General features: G+C 35.1%; 1 protein-coding gene across 2 annotated transcripts in view; it reads right to left on the bottom strand.

The window, feature by feature from the left end:
* The window catches only part of BMPR2 (bone morphogenetic protein receptor type 2), a 202,963-nt gene that overhangs the window by 47,114 nt on the left and 134,942 nt on the right, over positions 1-20,907 (bottom strand). For both annotated transcript variants that reach the window (XM_082688862.1, XM_082688863.1), the window contains 2 exons: positions 3,562-3,672; positions 2,755-2,846 (listed from right to left, as the gene is read on the bottom strand). In XM_082688862.1, coding sequence (XP_082544988.1) covers positions 2,755-2,846; positions 3,562-3,672 — 203 coding nt within the window. The remainder of the gene's footprint in view (positions 1-2,754; positions 2,847-3,561; positions 3,673-20,907) is intronic.

Raw genomic sequence — 20,907 nt, forward strand, 5'->3', positions numbered from 1 at the left:
TTTCATTTTAATTTTTTAAAATTTATTTATTTATTAGAGAGAGAGAGAGAGAGAATGAAAGGGAATACGAGGGGAGAGAGGGGAAAGGGAATGGGACCAGCAGACTTCATGCTGAGCAGGGAGCCCAACATGGGGCTCAACCTCAGGACCCCAGGATTATGACCTGAGCAAAAGGCAGACGCTTAACCCACTGAGCCACCCAGGAGCCCCTGAACAAAATTTTAAAAAGAAATCTGAAAGTGCTAGAGAATGAACATAAAGGAAGTAGATTCTGGGAATCAACACTTAGAAAGGAATGCCTAGGGTGAACTACTACCCATTTTTATATCTCTTAGTCTGAGAGCAGGCTGAAAGAACACTCTGCAGGGGAGCTAGAACTGTAATAGAAAATCCATAATCATTCTGGCCCTAGGAACCAGAGGACAGAATTAAGGGCAACCACAGATTCTGGAAAGTGAATCCCACAAAAGAGAGTGAGAGAGGGGGAAACCTAGCAAATACACGAGACCAATTTCAGCTAAAGATAAAATAATTGTGCTGAGATTTTGAGCTTTTGCCTAAGAGATGAGTTTGCAGCATATCCAACCAAGTTAACTGCCTATTAAAACAAACAGAGGAAACAAACACACTTTAGAAAAACCTAACAGGGGGCACCTGAGTGGCTCAGTTGGTTAAGTGTCTGTTTTCGGCTCAGGTCATGATCCCAGGGTACTGAGATTGAGCCCCATGTCAGGTTTGCTGCTCAGCAGGGAAGTCTGCTTCTCTCCCTGTTCATGCTCTCCCTTTCACTCATTCTCTCTCTCTTTTTAAGATTTTATTTATTTATTAGAGAGATGGAGAGAGAACATAAGTAGGCAGAGCAGCAGGGAGAGGGAAAGGGAGAAGCAGGCTCTCCGCTGAGCAGAAACCCGGATGCAGGGCTCAGTCCCAGTATCCTGGGATCATGACTTGCGCAGAAGGCAGCCACTTAACCAACTGAGCCATCCAGGTGCCGCCCCCCCCCCCACTTTCAAATAAATAAATAAAATCTTAAAGAAAGAAAGAAAGATGGGCGCCTGGGTGGCTCAGTGGGCTGGGCCGCTGCCTTCGGCTCAGGTCATGATCTCAGGGTCTTGGGATCGAGTCCCGCATCGGGCTCTCTGCTCGGAGGGAGCCTGCTTCCTCCTCTCTCTCTGCCTGCCTCTCTGTCTGCTTGTGATTTCTCTCTGTCAAACGGAAAAACTGAAATCTTAAAAAAAAAAAATATTTTTAAAAAAAAATTAAAAAAAAAAAAAAAGAAAGAAAGAAAGAAAGAAAGAAAGAAAGAAAGAAAAGCCTAACAGAACATAGGGTATCCACAATATAACATTCTTAATATCCAGGACACAATTAAAAAAAATAAAATCAGCAAAATGCAACCCATGTGCATCTTCATTTTTGGCTTCTGGATATTTCTTTCACTTTACTGAAACAGGTTAAGAATTTACTATCATTTATTTAAGGATTTTCATTATATTTCATTCACTATTTCTAGGTTAAAATTATAACAGACTGATAAAATGCCCTTTAGAAACATTGTATCAATATATAGTTAAATCAGCAATGTTTGGGAGTGTTTTACTCAGCCCAAGATAATATTCTATGGTTTTAATTAGTATTTTTTTAATTTAATAAACTGGACATCTTATTATATGTTTAAAAGTTACATTTAATTCCTTTGTGAATTGGCACTTCATGTTTTTGTCCATTTTTTATGGATTGTTTCTACTATTGATTTATACCAGCTCTTGAACAATTCTTTTTCATGTGCTGAAATGCTTTTTTGGAATCTTTTAACTTTATGTATTGTACTTTTCTTCTAAACAGAGGTTTCCTAAAATGTTTTATATAATCAAATCTATCATATATATTATTTAATAGTCTCTAGTTTGGGGATCATAGTTTACTTATTCTAGTAATGATCATAAAAATAATCATCATGGTAAGACTTTAACATAGGCTCTGAGATATTACGAAATGAAAATTAAATCCAACATAATACATAACAGTTGCATGTACCTATAAAAATACATAATATATGCAAAGACAAGGAATATTCATTAGGCATATATTATGGATTGCTTGAAAGTATATTCTTTTCAGAACCTCATCTCTTTATTCCCATATCAATGCAGTCTCTACTCAAAGATCATCTCCTTCCTAAATATACTGTCTCCTTTCTAAATATACTCTCTTTACCAACTCTATTTCCATATTTTTATCTTCTTATCTGCTTTACTTTTCTCTATAACATTTACTAATATTACTAGAAATAATATACATTTATTTGTTTAACCTGTTTGTAGACTCTTTTCCCACTAGAATATAAACCACAAAGGGAGCCTGGGTGTCTCAGTCAGTTAAGTGGCTGGCTGACTCTTGATTTCTACTCAGGTCATAATCTCAGGGTCCTGGGATGGAGCACCATGGTGCAAGGGCTCTGAGCTCAGCAGGAGTCTTCTAGAGATTCTATCTCTCCTCTCCCTCTGCACCGCCCCGCCCCGCCCCGGCTCTCTTTCTCAAATAAATAAAACTTTAAAAAAAGAAAAAAGAATATAAGCCTCAAGGAGACCATCTGTACTGTTCCTATATCCTCAGTGCTTTGGCACTAAGCTGATAGTTAATAAATGTTAGTGGAATAAATGGATGAATGATGTAGTAAGTGAGTAAAGTTACTGTCTCAGATGTATTACGACAGCAGAAAGAACAGCCCATAATATCTAAGAACAATCTTACCTCCAACAGTTTCAGATTATCCAGGTCAAGAGAGGGTTCTGATGCTGCTGCCTCCATCATGTTCATACTGTGAAGACCTTGCTTACGGTCTCCTATAAAAGTGGGAAAAAGAAGTTACCAAGATATGGTTCTCTTAAAATGAAGATCTTTATTATACTTTTTAATTACATTTAGTTAAAAAAAAAGAGCTACAAAAGGGAAGGCAGCAAGATTTATGCCCAATGTCACCAAGAGTAAAACTATTTACTAAACTAAGAGTCCATCTATAAATGAAGAATGATGAGTAATAATATTAAAGCTGGATTTTGGGAGATAATTCCAACAACAGACCTTGTTTAAAATATTGCAGAAACATTAAAGGTTTTATTAAAGTTATTCAAATGAATGAATGGGTACGGATTTCCTAAAAAGCTCATCAAACCTAAAGTTAAGTAGAACTGACTGGACAGTTGATGATACTAAAGAATTACTTATTTATTTATGTAGATGTGAAAAATGGTATTGTGGTTAGTCCTTATATTTCAGAGATAATACTAAAGTTTTTTACAGATAAATGATATATGTGATTCACTTCAAAATAACCCACTATCTCAGAAAGATGTGATAAGCAGGGCTATGGATAATATATCGATGTGATAATCATTGAAGCTGAGGTATTTTGGACATTTTTTTAACTTTTCACAAAAACTAGGAAAAATGTTTGCGAAGAGATAAGGATGGGAGCGCAGAGATTTTTAAAAAGGAGAAAACTGATTCCTATTAAATGGTGTATTTAATAAACAATAGGAAAAAAGGTAATATTTTTACCTGTCAGCATCCTGTATCCGAAGCATAAGGCAACTATCAAAACAGCTAATACAGAGACTGATGCCAAAGCAATGATTATTGTCTCATCTCGATTAAATGAATGAGGTGGACCTAAAATAAGACAAATTTAAAAACAGAGTCATCTTTTTTCAGTAGTTTGTTAAATACTGACAGAAAGCCTGTGTCAATATATAGTCAAATCAATGTTTTTGCATCAAAGGAAATTAAAGAAAAATTAATAATAAATCTGTAATAATTGCAAATTATATATTTTTAACCACACAAATGATCTTATACAGATTTACAACACTGAAACACCTGTTGGTTGTGCTTATTATTTGAATATCTATTATATCATGGAACAGCTCAGGCAGAATAATAGAATATTTAAGAGAACAGTCTTTGGAATCACATTTGGTTTTAAATCTTGATTCAACACCACTCTCTCAGTGGCATTTAGCAAGTTATTTGGCTTTTCTTTGGTACTTTTTGGATTTTAATAGACTTCAACATAATGATAATTGTACCTACTTCCAACATACAAAATTATAAGAAGAAAGCTGCATATAAAAGCTCATTTTACCTACTTCCAACATACAAAATTATAAGAAGAAAGCTGCATATAAAAGCTCATTTTACCATGAGATATCAAGTCACACACACTGGGCTGGCTACAATTTAAAAAATTATAATTTAAATTAAATGCAGTAGAAAACATTTTGGAAGTTCTTCAAAAATTTAAACATAGAATTACCATAAGACCTAGCAATTCCACTCCTAGGCATACCCCAAAGAATTGAAAACAAGTATTCAAACAAACACTTCTACAGGAATTTTCATGGTACCACTAATTATAATAACCCAAAGTGAAAAAAACATGAATGTTCATAAACTGATGAATGAATAAACAAAATGTACTATGGACTGAACTGTGATCCCTTAAAATTCATATGTTGAAGCATTAACCCACAAGGTGATGATTTTTGGAGATGGGTCCCTTGGGATGAGGTTCAGATGAGGCCAGGGGGGTGGGGACTTTATGACAGGATTAGTGGCCTTATAGGAAGAGCTATCAGAGGGCTTGCTTTCTCTCTGTCTCTACCATGTGAGGAAACAGTGAAAAAGCAGCCATCTGCACAACAGGAAGAGAGTTCTCAATACAACCTAACCATGGTAGCACCCAAATCTTGGACTTCTAGCCTCCAGGATTGTGAGGAAATAGATTTCTGTTGTTTAGGCAACACGGTCAATTCTATTTTGTTGTGGCTGTGAGGGATAGCAGAATACAGTACCCCCAAAATAAGCATGACTATCTTGAGCTGGGTATTTTTAAGAATACCGAAGAAACTCTGAAAAATAAGAAGTTGCCCTTTTGTAAGAGACATTTACATTTATAAGGAAAATCTCCATTTGTAAGGTATCTCCCTCTCTGTCCTAAAGAGGAAAATGACTAAAACTCTAGCAACCTTCATCAATAGAGAAGGCATGGACTTAAATGTGCACAGCAAACATATACTTGTTTACTGTGCTTTTCCTAGTAACCTACCGTAACTGGTCTTACCTTAACCTCCTTTCCACCCCCCTTCCTTTGGCTTAACTAGAGATAATATTTGGGGTGGTGACTTGGGCCATTTTAGGGAATTACTCAGTTTTCCTGGGTATGTCCCATGTATGCAGAAAGTGTATATGTTGTTAAACCTCTTTTTCTCCTGTTACACTGTCTTTTCATTATGGTGGTATAGGGGACATGACACCTTCAGCGAAGAACCTAGAAGGGTAGAAGAAAAATTATTTTTCTTCCATTATGGCTGCTGGAGCAGACTGATACAGTGTAGTGTATTTGTTACAACTGATGAACCACTATTGATATACTAACTAAAGCCCATAGTTTACATTAGCTTTCATTCCTTGTGCTGTATAGTTCTATGGGCTTTAACAGATGCATAATGCCATGTATTCACCAATACAGTATCATACAGAGTAGTTCTGCTAACCTATAGTGTCCTATGCTCCACCTATTCATTCTTCACCTCCAGCTCCCACTAGACTCTGGCAACCGATATTTTTACTGCGTCTATAGTTTTGCCTTTTCCAGAATGTCATATAGTTGAAATAATACACTATGTAGCTTTTTCAGACTACCTTCTTTCACTCAACAATATGCATATAAGTTTCCCCCATGTCTTTTCGTGGCTGAATAGTTCACTGCTTTTTATCATCTAATGATATCCCATGGCATGGATGTACCAGCATTTATCCACTCACCTACTGAAAGACACTTTGGTTTCTTCCAATTCTGGCAGCTATGAATAAAGTTGCTATAAACATTCGTATATAGATTTTTGTTTCGACATAAGTTTTATAGGGTGAAATAATACATCATATGTTAAAATGTGAAAAAAGTTACTTCTAATTTTGTTTAGGGTGTAAAAAGATGCAAACAAATTTTATTTCCACCCTAATAATAAGCCAAGACACCTAATAAGCCTACAAAATCATAGCTTTTTCTTTAAAGTTCATTAAGAGCTAAGGACACAAAGAAGCCAATATATTAAGATGCTAGTATGTGACAACCCCTTTCTAAGACAGAAGAGACCTAAAACTGCTTTTATCCTTGGTAATGCAGTTAGTGGAAGAGGACACCACCCACAGATGTGGGTAGAAGGGAACAGCTAAACATTTAACAAATTCTTAAGGCATAAGAGTACTGGATAGCAGATAGCTAAGAACACCTAGGGACTGTGAACACCAAAAGAGCTTGCAGATACCTACGAACTCTTTTCTATAGGCCTCTACCAAGTAGTCACAGTCGAAAACTGAGAGAACCCCATTATGTGTAGGTACAAAAGGCCTGCTAAAGCCTGAGAATAGGTCAAGAGAGCTAACGTAAACCTTGTGGGCATGCAGGCTTTCACTGATTACAACAGGGTCCACCTGTGGCTGGGTAAGGGCTATTAAAGTTGAGAAAGCTCTTTCCTGAAGTGCCAGAGTATAGGGCTTACCAAAGAGTGAAGGCAAAGGAGAGCTAAGAGAAATCCTATTAAGCACTGATATCAAATCCTACTGAGGTGAAGGTTCCTTCTGCCCTCAGAGCATTTGAAACCTATAATGAAATGAATCAAACTGAGGTAACAACAAAGCCCAGATAAAGTAAGCTAACAGAGTTCATTTAGCCCCTCATTATAGTAGCTTGACAAAACAGGGTGTATCCTTTTCTCAACATAAATAATATTTATTTTACACTCTATTCTTCTTTTATCTGCAATGTTCATTATTCAACCAAAAGTCAAAAGATGTGAAGAAGCAAGAAAATATGGTTCAATGTCAAAAAAGGAAGTCCTCAACAGAAACAACCACTGATGATGAAAGTATCAGAGACTTAAAAAATAACTATGAAAAGTGTGTTAAAAATACAGTGGAGGGCTGCTTGGGTGGATCACTCAATTAAGCATCTACCTTTGGCTCAGGTCACAATCTCAGGGTCCTGGGACCAAGCCCCACATTACCAGGGTCCCTTCTTAGCGGGCACTCTGTTTCATCCTCTCCCTCTGTTCCTCCCCGCTCATGTGCGCTCTCTCTCTCTCTCTCTCAAATAAACAAAAATCTTAAAAAAAAAAATGGTAGTGGAAAAAGTGGACACATGAATGAACAGATGGAAAATGTCAGATAAGATAGAGAAATTAGAAAAAAACCAAATGGAATTGTTAGAAATTAAATGCATGGTAGTGGACCTAAAGAATTCTTGTGATGTGATTATCAGCAGAAAAGATACCACTGACAAAAGAATCAACAAATTCGAATACACATCAACAGATTATCCAAATTATATCACAAAGAGGAAAGAGAGAGGAAAAAATAGAGAATCCAGTATCTATAAGACAGTATCAAATGGCCTAATATACATTAATTAGAAACACAGTAGGAGAGGCAGGAAATAGTATAGAAGATACACTCAAAGAGATAATGCACAAAATGTTTTCGAAACTGATGAAAGCCAACCAACCATAGATTTAAGATCAGTGAACCCCAAGCAGGGATAATGCAAAGAAAATCTTACTGATGTACATCCTAGTCAAATGTTTAAAATCAACGATAAAGTATTTTTCCAATCTACAGATAATACTTTAAACAAGATTGGAATTACTAAATCCAACTTTGTGGTCTGGTTCTTTTCAATTAACACTGTCCTATATCATTAAGAATTCTTTAAGACCCCAATTTCTGTTGTTTATACTTCATTGCCTTTAAAAATAAGCTTGTGAACATCTTTCTGTGTGTTAACTGAGTAGGGCATATCTGTTTATTAAATTTTTGACTGCTTATCAATTCTAGAAAGTTGTGTTAAAATCTATTATAATTAAGACTTTATTTTTTTAGTTGTATCCATTTTTGGCTCATATATTTCAAAGCTATATTGCTAGCTGTATACAAATTTTCAATTGTCCTATCTTCCTGTTAAATGAATATCTGTCTTTAAAATGTGACCCTCCTTGTCTCTGGTAATGTTTTTCTTAAAGTCCATTTGATCTGATACTAATATAGCTAATATTTTTTCCATCAACTTATTGTTTATCTTTCTGTATCCTTATGTGTTAGATGTATCTCTTATAACTAAACAGTAGTAGGCTTATTAGTCTTTTAAAAATATTTTGTTGACATATAATTCATACAACATACAATTCATTAATTTAAAGTGTATAATTCAGGACGCTTGGGTGGCTCAGTTGGGCAAGCGTGTAACTCAGTCTTGGCTCAGGTCGTGATCTCAAGCCCCATGTCAGGCTCTGCACTGGGTGTGGAGCCTGCTTAAGATTCTCTTGATTCTCCCTCTCTCTCTACCCCATCTTCCCCCTCTCCAAAAAAGGAAATAAATAATAAATAAAAATTTAAAGTATTTAATCAATGGTTTTTGAAATATTACATTATTGATTTTTAAAAATTGTGAGGAATATATAAGACATAAAATTTACCTTTTTAACCACTCCATAATTGTAAAAAGAGTGGCATCAATAACATTTACAACACTGTGCAATCATTATCACTACCTGTTTTCAAAATATTTTTATCACTCCAATGAGAACCTGGTAACTATTAAGAAATAATTCCCTATTCTCCCCTTCTTCCAGCCCCCAGATCTCAAACCTACTTTCTGTCTCTATGAATTTGCCTGCTATTAATATATCATATCAGTGGAATCATGTAATATTTGTTCTTTTGTGTCTAGTTTATTTCCTTTAACATAGCATGTTTTCAAGATTCAGCCATGTTGTAACATATAGCCTATCTTTTCACTTTCTTGATATGTGTTTTAAGGCACAAAAACTTTTAATTTTGATGATATCCACATTGTTCATTTTTTCTTTTGTCGTTTGAATTTTGGTGTTATATGTAAGAATTCACTGCTAAATCCAAGGTTATTAAGATATACCCCATGTTTTTTTCTAAAAGTTCTATGTTTCTAGCTTTTTATAGTTAGGTTACCAATCCATTTTGAGTTAATTTGTGTATATGGTGTTTATCTTCATGTTTTAAAATCAATCCAATTATCTTTGTCTTTTAACTGGATTGCTTAATCCATTTACATTTAAGATAATTAGTGACACCTTTGTGTTTACTTCTATGATCTTATTTTGGATAATTTGCTCTTGCCCATCTGTTTCCTGGGCAGCAGAAAGACACTGGAATATTTTTCCAACCCTCCCAATTATTTGGTAGTGATGGATTATATTTTTAATTCCCTTTTTTAAACCCCATGAAAAATTATTATGAGCAAAAGTGTTGGCAAAGAGAACTTTCATATACTTTTGCTTGTAGTCCAAATTGGCACAACTTCTTTGGAAACAGTTTAACATTACTTACTAGAGCTAAAGATACATATACACAATGACTAAGCAATTCTACTCCTAGTTATATACGTTGGAAAATTTCATGTGAACTAGGACATATGTTCAAGAATGTTCATAACTGATTTATTCATAGTATACAAAAATTAGAAACAACCCAAATATTTATCAGCAAGAGAATGGAAAAGTAAGTTATGGTATAGCCACACAATAGAATACTACATAGCAATGGAAGTGACTTGCAATCATTATATTTTTAAAAAGAAAAAAAAAAACAAAAACAAAAATTGCCAGAAGAATTATAGCTTTACTCAATAGCACAAATTTTAAAACACCATATTGTGTGAAGGATCAAGAGACCAGAGAGGACGCTATGATTTAACTGATATAAAGTTCAAAAAATGGAACTATTAAACTACATTAAACTTGGGGATATAATAGAAAACAGAGAAGCAATAAAGAAAAGTGAGGAAATGATTATCACTAAGGGTCAGAGTAATAGCTATCTTTATGAAGGAAATAGGAGTTGTGATTAAGAAGAGATACAACACAGGGGTCATCTGGGATGTTCTCTTTCTTGACATGGGTTTAATGATATTTTATGTTAAACTATGTTTTATATATGTTTTACCATAAAATACTTATGCACAGAAAAAGACTAAAAGGAAATGCACTAACATGTTAAAGACTTTGAGCAATTTTTGTAAATATATTTTCTAAATTTTCTACAATTAATATGCACTATTTTTATTCTAGGCAGAAAAAACCAACAACTATCTTTTTTAAAAGATTTTATTTAATTATTTGAGAGAGACAGTGAGCACAAGCAGGGTGGGGGCAAGGATGAGGGAGCAGAAGGACAAGCAGATTCCTCGCTGAGCAGGGAGCCCAATATGTGGGTAAGTTCCAGGACCCTGAGGATCATGACCTGAGCCGAAGTCAGACTTAAATGACTGAGCCACCCAGGCATCACAACAACCATCACTTTATTTTATTTATTTTTTTAAAAAGATTTTATTTATTTATTTGACAGACGGAGATCACAGAGAAGCAGGCAGAGAAAGAGAGAAGGAAGCAGGCTCCCTGCTGAGCAGAGAGCCCAATGCAGAGCTCGACAACCACCATCATTTTAAAAGAGCTTACCTCTTGCTCTCTAGGGGCTCACAGTGTAGGACCAGTTTCTATGTATGAGTTGTCCTTTTTGTTAGTGGGATACAAAATGTTCCTGCTTTGTTACCATGGAAGAATTATCTAAATCACTATGTTGAACACCTGAAACTCATGGAATATTGTGTGTGAATGATACTCCAAAAAAAAAAAAAAAAAAAAAAAAGAATTATCCTCCAACACATACTCACATACTTTTGGTGTCCCAGCTCCCCTTAAAGTCTGAGTTTAGAAATTCTAGTATCTGATAACATAAGATATACTAAAGAAACAAAAGTCCTCCTTAAACTCTATGCCAAACAAACTGCAGAATAAAATGATAGCTTTCAACTACTTTCCTTTGTCTACAAAATACAAACATGCCACAGGCATCTTATCAACTTCAGAGCAATTGTCATCTTTGACAATTTTATTGTCATCTTTGAATCGTACTTCATATTAAATGGCCAGAAGGTTTACCTAAAAGATAAGCTATTATTCTCTGCTTGCTCCTTATTCCAAAATATTAAAAGATAAGATTATTAAAACAGGTACATAGTAAATCAAATGCACAGGGCTATCTAAATCCTAGAGGTATCATCAACATAGGATAATCAAATGATTTCTCCAGAATGAACTACAGAAGTAAATAAGGAGAAGGAGATAAAACCACTTAAAAAATGCTCTTAAGCACACTTAAACAGTTTTGTATAATTGTGGGCTGTTGAAAAATCATAGATCAGCTTGATATGAAACCAAAAGGTCTGGGATATTGTTTATTATCAGAAGCTTGGGGCTTATCATGAAGCCACCAAGAATACTGCAAACAACAGATTCCAAAAGGAATAAATGCTTTTGTAAATCAAGAACTATTTCTCATGTGTATGCCTATTCAAACAGCACCCTGTTCAGCATTATCTAAGTCAAAGGCTTTGTAAATGACATCTCCAGATTACAAAACAGTAACTAACATCCAAAATACACAATTTTCCCTACTGCAAAAGATTCGTATTTTATTCAGTAGAATTAATGAGCATGGCACTACCTTTAAAATAAATAATGGAATCAAATTCTTTATGGATAGCACCCATAAAAAAACAGGGTCCAGCAATCTAAACAAAAAGCTATTTTATTCTACAATGGAATTCAATATATTTTGTAGTTATTATATCTATTCTACTACTAAAAGGAAACTTTAAATCACTAAAAAGATGAGAAAAGCTATACCCAGTCTTAAAAAGGGTAGTTGAACCATAAAAAAAAGTTGTAGACAGTGTGATTTAAATATGCTTCATAAGAACATACATAGAAGGCCTCCCAGGGGAATTCTATCAAACATTTTAAAGAAGAGTTAATACCTATTCTTCTCAAATTGTTCCAAAAAACAGAAGTGGTAGGAAAACTTCCAAACTCACTCTATCAGGCCAACATTACATGTTTCCAAAACCAGACAGAGACTACACTAATAAGATAAAATTACAGGGCAATATCCCTGATAAATGTGGATGCAAAAATTCTCAACAAAATACTAGGAAATCAAATTCAAAAGTACATTAAAAGAATCATTCGCCATGATCAACTGAGATTTATTCCTAGGCTACAAGGGTGGTTCAATATTTGCAAATCCATCAATGTGATATACCACATTAAAAGAAAGGGTAAGAACCATATGACCCTCTCAAAACAGATGCAGTAAAGCATCTGACAAAGGACAGCGTCCATTCTTCTTCTTTTTTTTTTTTTTAGATTTATTTTTTTGAGAGAGAGAAAGAGATAGAGAGCAGGGGGAGGAGCAGAGGAACACAGAGAGAAGCAGACTCCACGCTGAGCATGGAACCCTACACAGGGCTGGATCCCAGGATCCTGAGATCTGAAACCATGAGTAGGCTGTTTATCTGACTGAGGTACCCAGGGGCCCCCAGCAAGGGGTACCTGGCTGGCTCGGTCAGTTACGCATCCTACTCTTGATTTTGGCTCAGATCATGATCTCCAGGTTATGGGATTGAGCCTTGTATGGTGCGGGAGTCTGCTTGAGATTCTCTCCTTCTCCTCAACTGATACCCCTGCTTGCACTCTCTCTCTCTCTCGAAAATAAATAAATCTTAAAAACAAAAACAAAAACAACAAAGTAGAAATAGAGGGAACATATCTCAACATCAGAAAGGCCATATATGAAAGACCCAAAGACCCACAGTTAATATAATCTTCAATGGGAAAAACTGAGAGCTTTTCCTCTAGGGTTGGTTCGGAACAAGACTGGGATGTCCACTCTCACCATTGTTATTTAACACAGTACTAGAAGACCTAGCCTCAGCAATCAGACAACAAAAATAAATACAAGGCATCCAAACTGGCAAGCAAAAAGTCAAACTTTCACTATTTTCAGACAACATGATACTCTATAGAAAACCCGAAAGAGGGCGCCTGGGTGGCTCAGTGGTTAAGCCGCTGCCTTCAGCTCAGGTCATGATCTCAGGGTCCTGGGATCGAGTCCCGCATCGGGCTCTCTGCTCAGCAGGGAGCCTGCTTCCTCCTCTCTCTCTCTCTCTGCCTGCCTCTCTGCCTACTTGTGATTTCTCTCTGTCAAATAAATAAATAAATAAATCTTAAAAAAAAAAAAAAGAAAACCCGAAAGACTCCACCAAAAAATTGCTTGACCTGATACACGAACTCAGCACGAACCACCAATGATACACGAAGATGCAGGACACAAAATTAATGTATGGAAATCTGTGGCATTTCTATACACCAATAATGAAGCAATAGAAAGAGAAACCAAGGAATCAATTCCATTTATAATTACACCCAAGACTGTAAGATACTTATGAATAAACCTACCAAAAAGGTAAAAGACTTGTACTCTGAAAACTACAAAACACTTATGAAAGAAATTGAAGATGACACAAAGGGCACCTGGGTGGCTCATCGGTTTAAGTGTCTGCCTTCAGCTCAGGTCATGATCCGAGAGTCCTGGGATCAAGTTCCAAATTGGGCTCCCTCCTTAGCGGGGATTCTGTCTGTCTCTCTCCCTCCCCACTGCTAATGCTTTCTCTCTCTCACACACATATGTAAATAAAATCTTTTAAAAAAAAGAAAGAGGAAAAAAAATGAAGATGACATAAAGAAATGAAAAAAAAAAAAATCCTAAGCTCATGGATTGAAAGAATACATATTATTAAAATGCCTATACTACTCAAAGCAATCTACACATTTAATGCAATCGCTATCAAAACACCACCAGCATTTTCAATAGAGCTAGAACAAACAATCTCAAAATTTTACAGAATCACAAAAGACCCTGAATAGCCAAAGCAATCTTAAAAAAGAAAAGCAAAGCTAGAGTCATCACAATTCTGGACTTCAAGTTATACTACAAAGCTGTAGTGATCAAGATATATGGTACTGGGGCGCCTGGGTGGCTCAGTGGGTTAAAGCCTCTGCCTTCAGCTCAGGTCATGATCCCAGGGTCCTGGGATCAAGCCCTGCATCGGGCTCTCTACTCAGCAGGGAGCCTGCTTCCTCCTTCTCTCTCTCTGCCTGCCTCTCAGCCTACTTGTAATCTCTGCCTGTCAAATAAATAAATAAAATCTTAAAAAAAAAAAAAAAGATATATGGTACTGGCACAAAAACAAACACACAGATCAATGGAACAGAATAGAAAACCCAGAAATAGAACCACAATTATACAGTCAACTAATCTTTGACAAAGTAGGAAAGAATGTCCAATGGAAAAAAGACTATCTCTTTAATAAATGGTGTTGGGAAAACTGGACAGCCATATGCAAAAGAATGAAACTGGACCACTATCTTATACCATATACAAAAATAAATTCAAGGGGCATCTGGGTGGCTCAGGGGCACCTGGGTGGGTTAAGCCGCTGTCTTCGGCTCAGGTCATGATCTCAGGGTCCTGGGATCGAGTCCCGCATCGGGCTCTCCGCTCAGTGGGGAGCCTGCTTCCCTCTCTCTCTGCCTACTTGTGATCTTTCTCTGTCAAATTAATAAAATAAATAAAAAATAAAATAAAATAAAAATAAAAAAATAATAATAAATTCAAAATGGATGGAAGACCTATATGTGAGAGAGGAAACCATCAAAATCCTAGAGGAAAACACAGGCAGCAATCTCTCTGATATCAGCCGGAGCAACATATTACAAGACAGGTCTGAGGCAAGGGAAACAAAAGCAAAAATGAACTAATGGGACTTCATCAAGATAACTTCACAGCAAAGGAAACAATCAACAAAACTAAAGGGCAACCTTTGGAATGGGAAAAGATATGTGCAAATGATACAGCTAATAAAGAGTTAGTATCCATAAGAATGTAAGTGCTGGTTTTATTTGGAATTAAAAGGTAAGATAGCCTTGAATGATCTCTTCTCCTGTGCATGTCATATACAGATAATCCATGAGAAAAAATACTGTAACAGAAATGTGAGGTACTACATTCTACATTTTGCCTAACTGAAGACATCCTTAAGTAGGGAACTAGGGAAGAGTCAAATATGGATTACCAAAACCAATGGTGAGGAGTTGAAACTAAAAAGCTTTGAATAATCTTTAAAAGGGAACAAAGAAAAAGTCTCTGCCTTCCACCTGATTCAACTGTTCAGCTGTGGAGGAAGAAACGTGTACCAGGAAAATCTCTTTGATTTGCAGATGCAACAGCTGGACTGATCTCTGAAATATGTGGATTAAATAACGCCCTAATCAACTCACGTACATATAGAGGTTCTTTAACAAATGTAGTTTTCTTCCTAATGAATACTTTTTTTCCTACTGAACATTCTAGATATATATAAACAACATACTCAAAACTAAGCTCATTGTCTTCATCCATCCTCCAAAAGGGACGATTTCCCTCGACCATTAGCATCACTGAAAAATTATTAGTAAAGAGGCAAAATTGCTGGAAAAGAGGCCAGTGACTATCTGCAATCAAATACGGTTTTTTTCCCCCCAAAGATTTTATTTATTTATTTGACAGACAGAGATCACAAGTAGGCAGAGAAGCAGGCAGAGAGAGAGAGAGAGAGGAAGAAGCAGGCTCCCTGCTGAGCAGAGAGCTCTATGCGGGGCTTGATCTCAGAACCCTGGGATCATGACCTGAGCCGAAAGCTGAGGCTTTAACCCACTGAGCCACCCAGGCACCCCAATTAAATACGTTTTTAAACTTGTAATATTTTGTATAAAATGCTCTGAAAAATACACATTTTTCTGCCTTCTTAAAGTAGATATATTAAACCACATTTCTTTTTGCATAATTTTGAATATCAATTAACCTATAGTGATAACTCTTAGAATGTATTAGGGACTCTCAGACCATTGGGTTTTTCTAAAATTTGCATTTTATTTCCAATTTTTCCATCTTATCCTCTTGCCTGCTCTTTTTGATGTTGTTATGTACTTGATCTACTATTTTTTTAATAACCTGGACTAACTTGTTATAAAAGAATATAAGAAAACAGACTAAAAAGTCTAAGATTTTTCTTAAAAATTATACTAGAAATTTTATATTTAATATAAAAATTCTGTAGCATCTATATGGGCTGCTTATAGTGAAGAATCTTACTTCATTGTTATAGCCTTGGTACCGTAATAGTCCATGAAATCAGATGTTATTAGAATTCCAATGAAATTCCGACTCCCAGTCTTCCTTTCAAACATTTGGTGTGGGAAACTGCAAAGGATGTCAAAACAAAATAAATCTGCACTTCCAGAATAGAGTTACTGACTGGTGCTTTGCAGTAGGCAATCAAGGCCTGTTTTGTTATTTTTTTGAAGACACCAACCTGTGTGCTATCCATACCAAAGTGTAACAATTATGCCAAAGTAGTATTCCACAGGTATGGAGAACGCGCGAGCCTGGGTGGCTCAGTCGGTTAAGCATCTGCCTTTGGCTCAAGTCATGATCCCAGGGTCCTGGGATGGAGCCCCACATCGGGCCCTCTGCTCAGTGGAGAGCCTGCTTCTCCTTCTCCCTCTGCCGCTGCTCTGCCTACTTGTGCTCTGTCAAATAAATAAATAAAATCTTAAAAAAAAAAAAAAGAATCTACTATGAGAGGAAACATTTCATCTTCAAAAACAATAACAAAAATCCACTTTTTTTTCCTTCCTTCCTGTCATTTGTAGTTCTAATGTTAGACATCTTTCCACAAAGGGTCAAAAGGTACCTACACAAGTACATAATTGAGAGTAGAAAAATAGGGAACAGAAACCAGTACTGTAGTTTTTCCATTTTTATTTATATGTGAATTTTTAATATAAGTGAGGGGACAGAAAGCATTAAGATAAGTCAAATAGTTTCACTGACCAAGTTTCAGCAGTTTAATTTTATAACAGTTATAAATAAACCTGCAAATGTTTCTGGATGGTGCCAGCATTTGGATTTTGAAAGAACAAGTAAATTTCTTATTGGCAAGAACTAAGTGGTGTTTGTAGCATTTTTATCATACAATAGAGTCCATCCATTCACTATATTTTTCTGAGTTGTCCTCTATGCAAGTACATGTTTTTAATGTTGTTTTCCTGTAAGTTTGTTATTAAAATGAATTAAACTAGTTTTTGAAAAGTGGTTATACTAGGTAACTATTAAGGTCTTTCTAATTCCAAAATTCTGTATGAGGCTTCTAAAGTTTTTTTTTTTTTTGTATTCTCTTTGCTCTTAATCTTAAATTTACCACAAAAAAAAATTAACATCACTTTTACATAAAAATATTTATTAACCCCAAATCTGAGACAGAAATTATTAATTTATATAACAATGATGATGACAAACGCGTTAAAACAGATTTTTAAAACATGTTAAAAACTACATTAATGGTTAAATATTTCAAGTAAAAATCTTCTCAGGATACATTATATAGTCTAAAACTATGAGATCCCTGGAAAACTGCCAGGAAAAATATTTTAATATGTTTATTCACATATGTATGCAATAAAAGAGGCTTTTGACCATAAAACTCCTTTTGTTTTTTGTTTCTTTATAAAATTTTTCTTTTAAACATATATGCTATATATACAGTATATACCTGAAATTGTCTTGTTCCCCTAGCTCTAATAAATTAAACCCTTGTCTTCCTCCTTATTAGCTTTTTCAATTAAATACTCAGCCAAATGTAAACACAGCTATGTATGTCTGTGTGCAGTGACTGGGTTTATGCAAGCAAGTGCTTCCTGAATGCAGAACAGACAGGGAACCGCTGTCTGCTTCACTGGAGCCTGGGATGTTTCTGTTTACAAATCCTGGAGCCAGGCAGGGGCCACTACTGGAGGCGTGCTGTCTGCTTCCTTGCTACACTCAGCCTTTGTCTGGGTCTGTGTCAAAGAAAGAATAACATTGTTGCATGTGCAGCAGCAACAAAGGAAATCTTAAATATAACACACTGGTGGTTTGTTGGCTCCTTAATCTTTTACAACTGTGCGTGGAAAGGCAAATTAGGGATTAGGTTTAAAAACATTTTTTTAAAAGCAATGTACTTATTCATAAAAGCAGAGAAAAACTTTTAAAATCAAAACAATTGATGTGATCAAAGTTAAATGAATTCCTTAGCAAAACAATTCAGATTCCTAAGTATCTTTTCTGTAGTGATGATATACTGTGCAGATCAATGTTTTAAACAAATATTTTTACAAAGAATAAACAATGTTGATTTAAATAATATGTTTGGAATGGTAACTATATAGTAATCATAATCAGATTAATGTTAATGTTTAATGTCTAAAAAGCAAATGGAGAGGAGGCCGATTTCTTGTTTTTTTCTAAGTTGGCATGTGATACTGAATATTTAGGACTACTTTAAATTTAACTTGCCACATTAATTACTGTGAATAGACCTTGCTTGTAAGAAACACAATAAATAACAACAATAAATAAAACAGTTCATGCTCTACTGAGTCCAGGCATTTTATGGCAGAATTATAAAAGCAACAGTGGAAAACTAAGGAAAAGAAGAGAAAGAAAAACAATCTAAGTTAAACCAAAAATAGGTTGGAGGAGGGAGGACTGACAAGAAAACACAGGAAAGACATTCAGTGCTTATCCTTCTTAACTTCTAGCTTTGTATTTATAATTTCTTTAAAAGAGCTGTTCTAGGGGGTTTGGGAGAAGGGGGTGGGATTATGGACATTGGGGAGGGTATGTGCTTTGGTGAGTGCTGTGAAGTGTATAAACCTGGTGATTCACAGACCTGTACCCCTGGGGATAAAAAGATATGTTTATAAAAAATAAAAAATTAAAAAAAAAAAGAGCTGTTCTAGGATTAGAAGGGACTGAATTTTAGCATTTTATTTCCTTCATTAAAGAATGAATTAAAAGTAACAAAATTCATTATATTTCATTGGAGTAAAGTTATTAAATAAAGTCATTAAAAACAGGATTTAAGTAAATACATATAGAATTTTTAGTAAATACAAGAAAATGGAAGATAAAGATTAATCTCTAGACCATGCTACAATTAAAAAAATAAAGTCTATCAGAGTATAAAGAATATGCCATTAAATACTTTTGATATAATTCTGCCAGGCCTAATTGCCTATATTCTATTGAGATTTTATTTTTTACCTTTATACATAGATATGATAAAACATAAAGGTTGTTACTCTGCAATAGTTTTGAAAAATAATCATTGAATACTTCTCAGAAAGCAACAAACTAAATTAACACAAGAAAAACTGAAATCTAACTATGCAATATTCGTTATTTAAAATAAAATTAAATAAAGCAAAACTTAAAATCTCACAATACAGGAATGCCTGGGTGGTTCAATCAATTAAAATCCCACAATACAAAATCAAACCTAAGAGATGAATCACTCGGAGATCCCGAGTCAATTTTCCTGTCTATAAATGATACTTTTAAATCCAGAATTCATACTAGAGACAATTGTTCTCAGAAAGTGACCATGAAATAATGTGAGTATAAAAGTGGAATTTATATCTTCCAGTCATTTGCTTATTACTAGAAAATAAAATATGAGTTGTGTTGTACAGACAACTCCCCCCATTTAATATTCTTTTCATTATGATAGTAATGTCCTCAATCTTATAAGGAAAGCAAGATAGATATGTAAAGAGAATTAGCTTTTTTCTATTAAATTTCTATTTTCTAGTTTTTCCCACAGTTGTTTTCCAATCTTTTAAACTATTTTTTTTACAAAAACAATCCCATATGCACAAGTGTTTATAATACAAATGTACAGTTCAGTGAATTATTATGAAGTAAACACTTATGTAGCTACGCCAAGAAATAGAATATTCAGGATCCTAAAAATCACCTACGTGCCCCTTTTGGTCTTAACAGCCTTTCTCCTCCCCAGCAAGAGGCACTATGCTATTGAGTAATAATTTCCTTGCCCTTCTTAATAGTATTACATTCTCTGATTGCTTAGGTTTGGGGTTTTTTAATGCCTATTTCTGAATTTTATATAAATGGAATTTTTACACCTTGCTTCTTGTTTTCAATAATGTGTTTTGAAGATTTAACCATGCTGTTGGGATGCACATGAAATTAATTCAGGGTTGCTTTTCTAGGTAACAAATGCAGTTATTTTTCCTTGCAATGAGTCTGGGAGTCATAATAATTAAAAGATCAATATAGGTAATCCCTACTAAGCTCATAGAAATACTCCACAAATGTAAACATTTGGTTTTTCAGTTATACTTAGTATTTTTAAAGTACCCAATTTTGTTGGCAAGAGAAAAATATTAAACGAAGTTGACAAATGAAAAGTTGCATATCCTCTTGCTGTTTCCAATGTTTTGGCAGCAGAGGCAATAGCTAGCAGCCAAGAAGGCCAGACTTAATAAAAGATGCACTAGGGTAGGAACAGAGCAGAAAGAAAAGCTTTGAGATTGAGAGATAGGGTAGAGGAAAACATGCCTTACTGGACAAGGCTTTATGAAATTAGCACTGTTCAAAAGACCATTCTTAATACATATCTAAAAACAACGAAATCCTTAATTCATCCTTTCCATTGTGCTCAGATTTCCCTTATCCCCTACCCTCAAAGCATTTACAGAATCTTATCTGACAATCCTTTAAAAGGGAACTTCTAAACATGCACATCTAGTCTTCCATGAAAGGACACTAAAAGGAATAAGGTCTCCATCAGACCATTATGGATATTCTCACCCAAACCCTAAATATTTGATCAGTTCCTACTAAACCCCACTCTTTAGATAGTGAGAATAAGGAGGTAAATTGACAGAATACCCAGGGCACTGGTAAGGCCAGGGGGAGTTAGAGTAATTCTTTTTTTTTTTTAATTTTTATTTTTTATAAACATATATTTTTATCCCCAGGGGTACAGGTCTGTGAATCGCCAGGTTTACACACTTCACAGCAGAGTTAGAGTAA

The sequence above is a fragment of the Mustela nivalis genome (genome assembly GCF_964662115.1).
Source record: "Mustela nivalis genome assembly, chromosome: 11".
In the NCBI taxonomy this organism is placed as follows: domain Eukaryota; kingdom Metazoa; phylum Chordata; class Mammalia; order Carnivora; family Mustelidae; genus Mustela; species Mustela nivalis.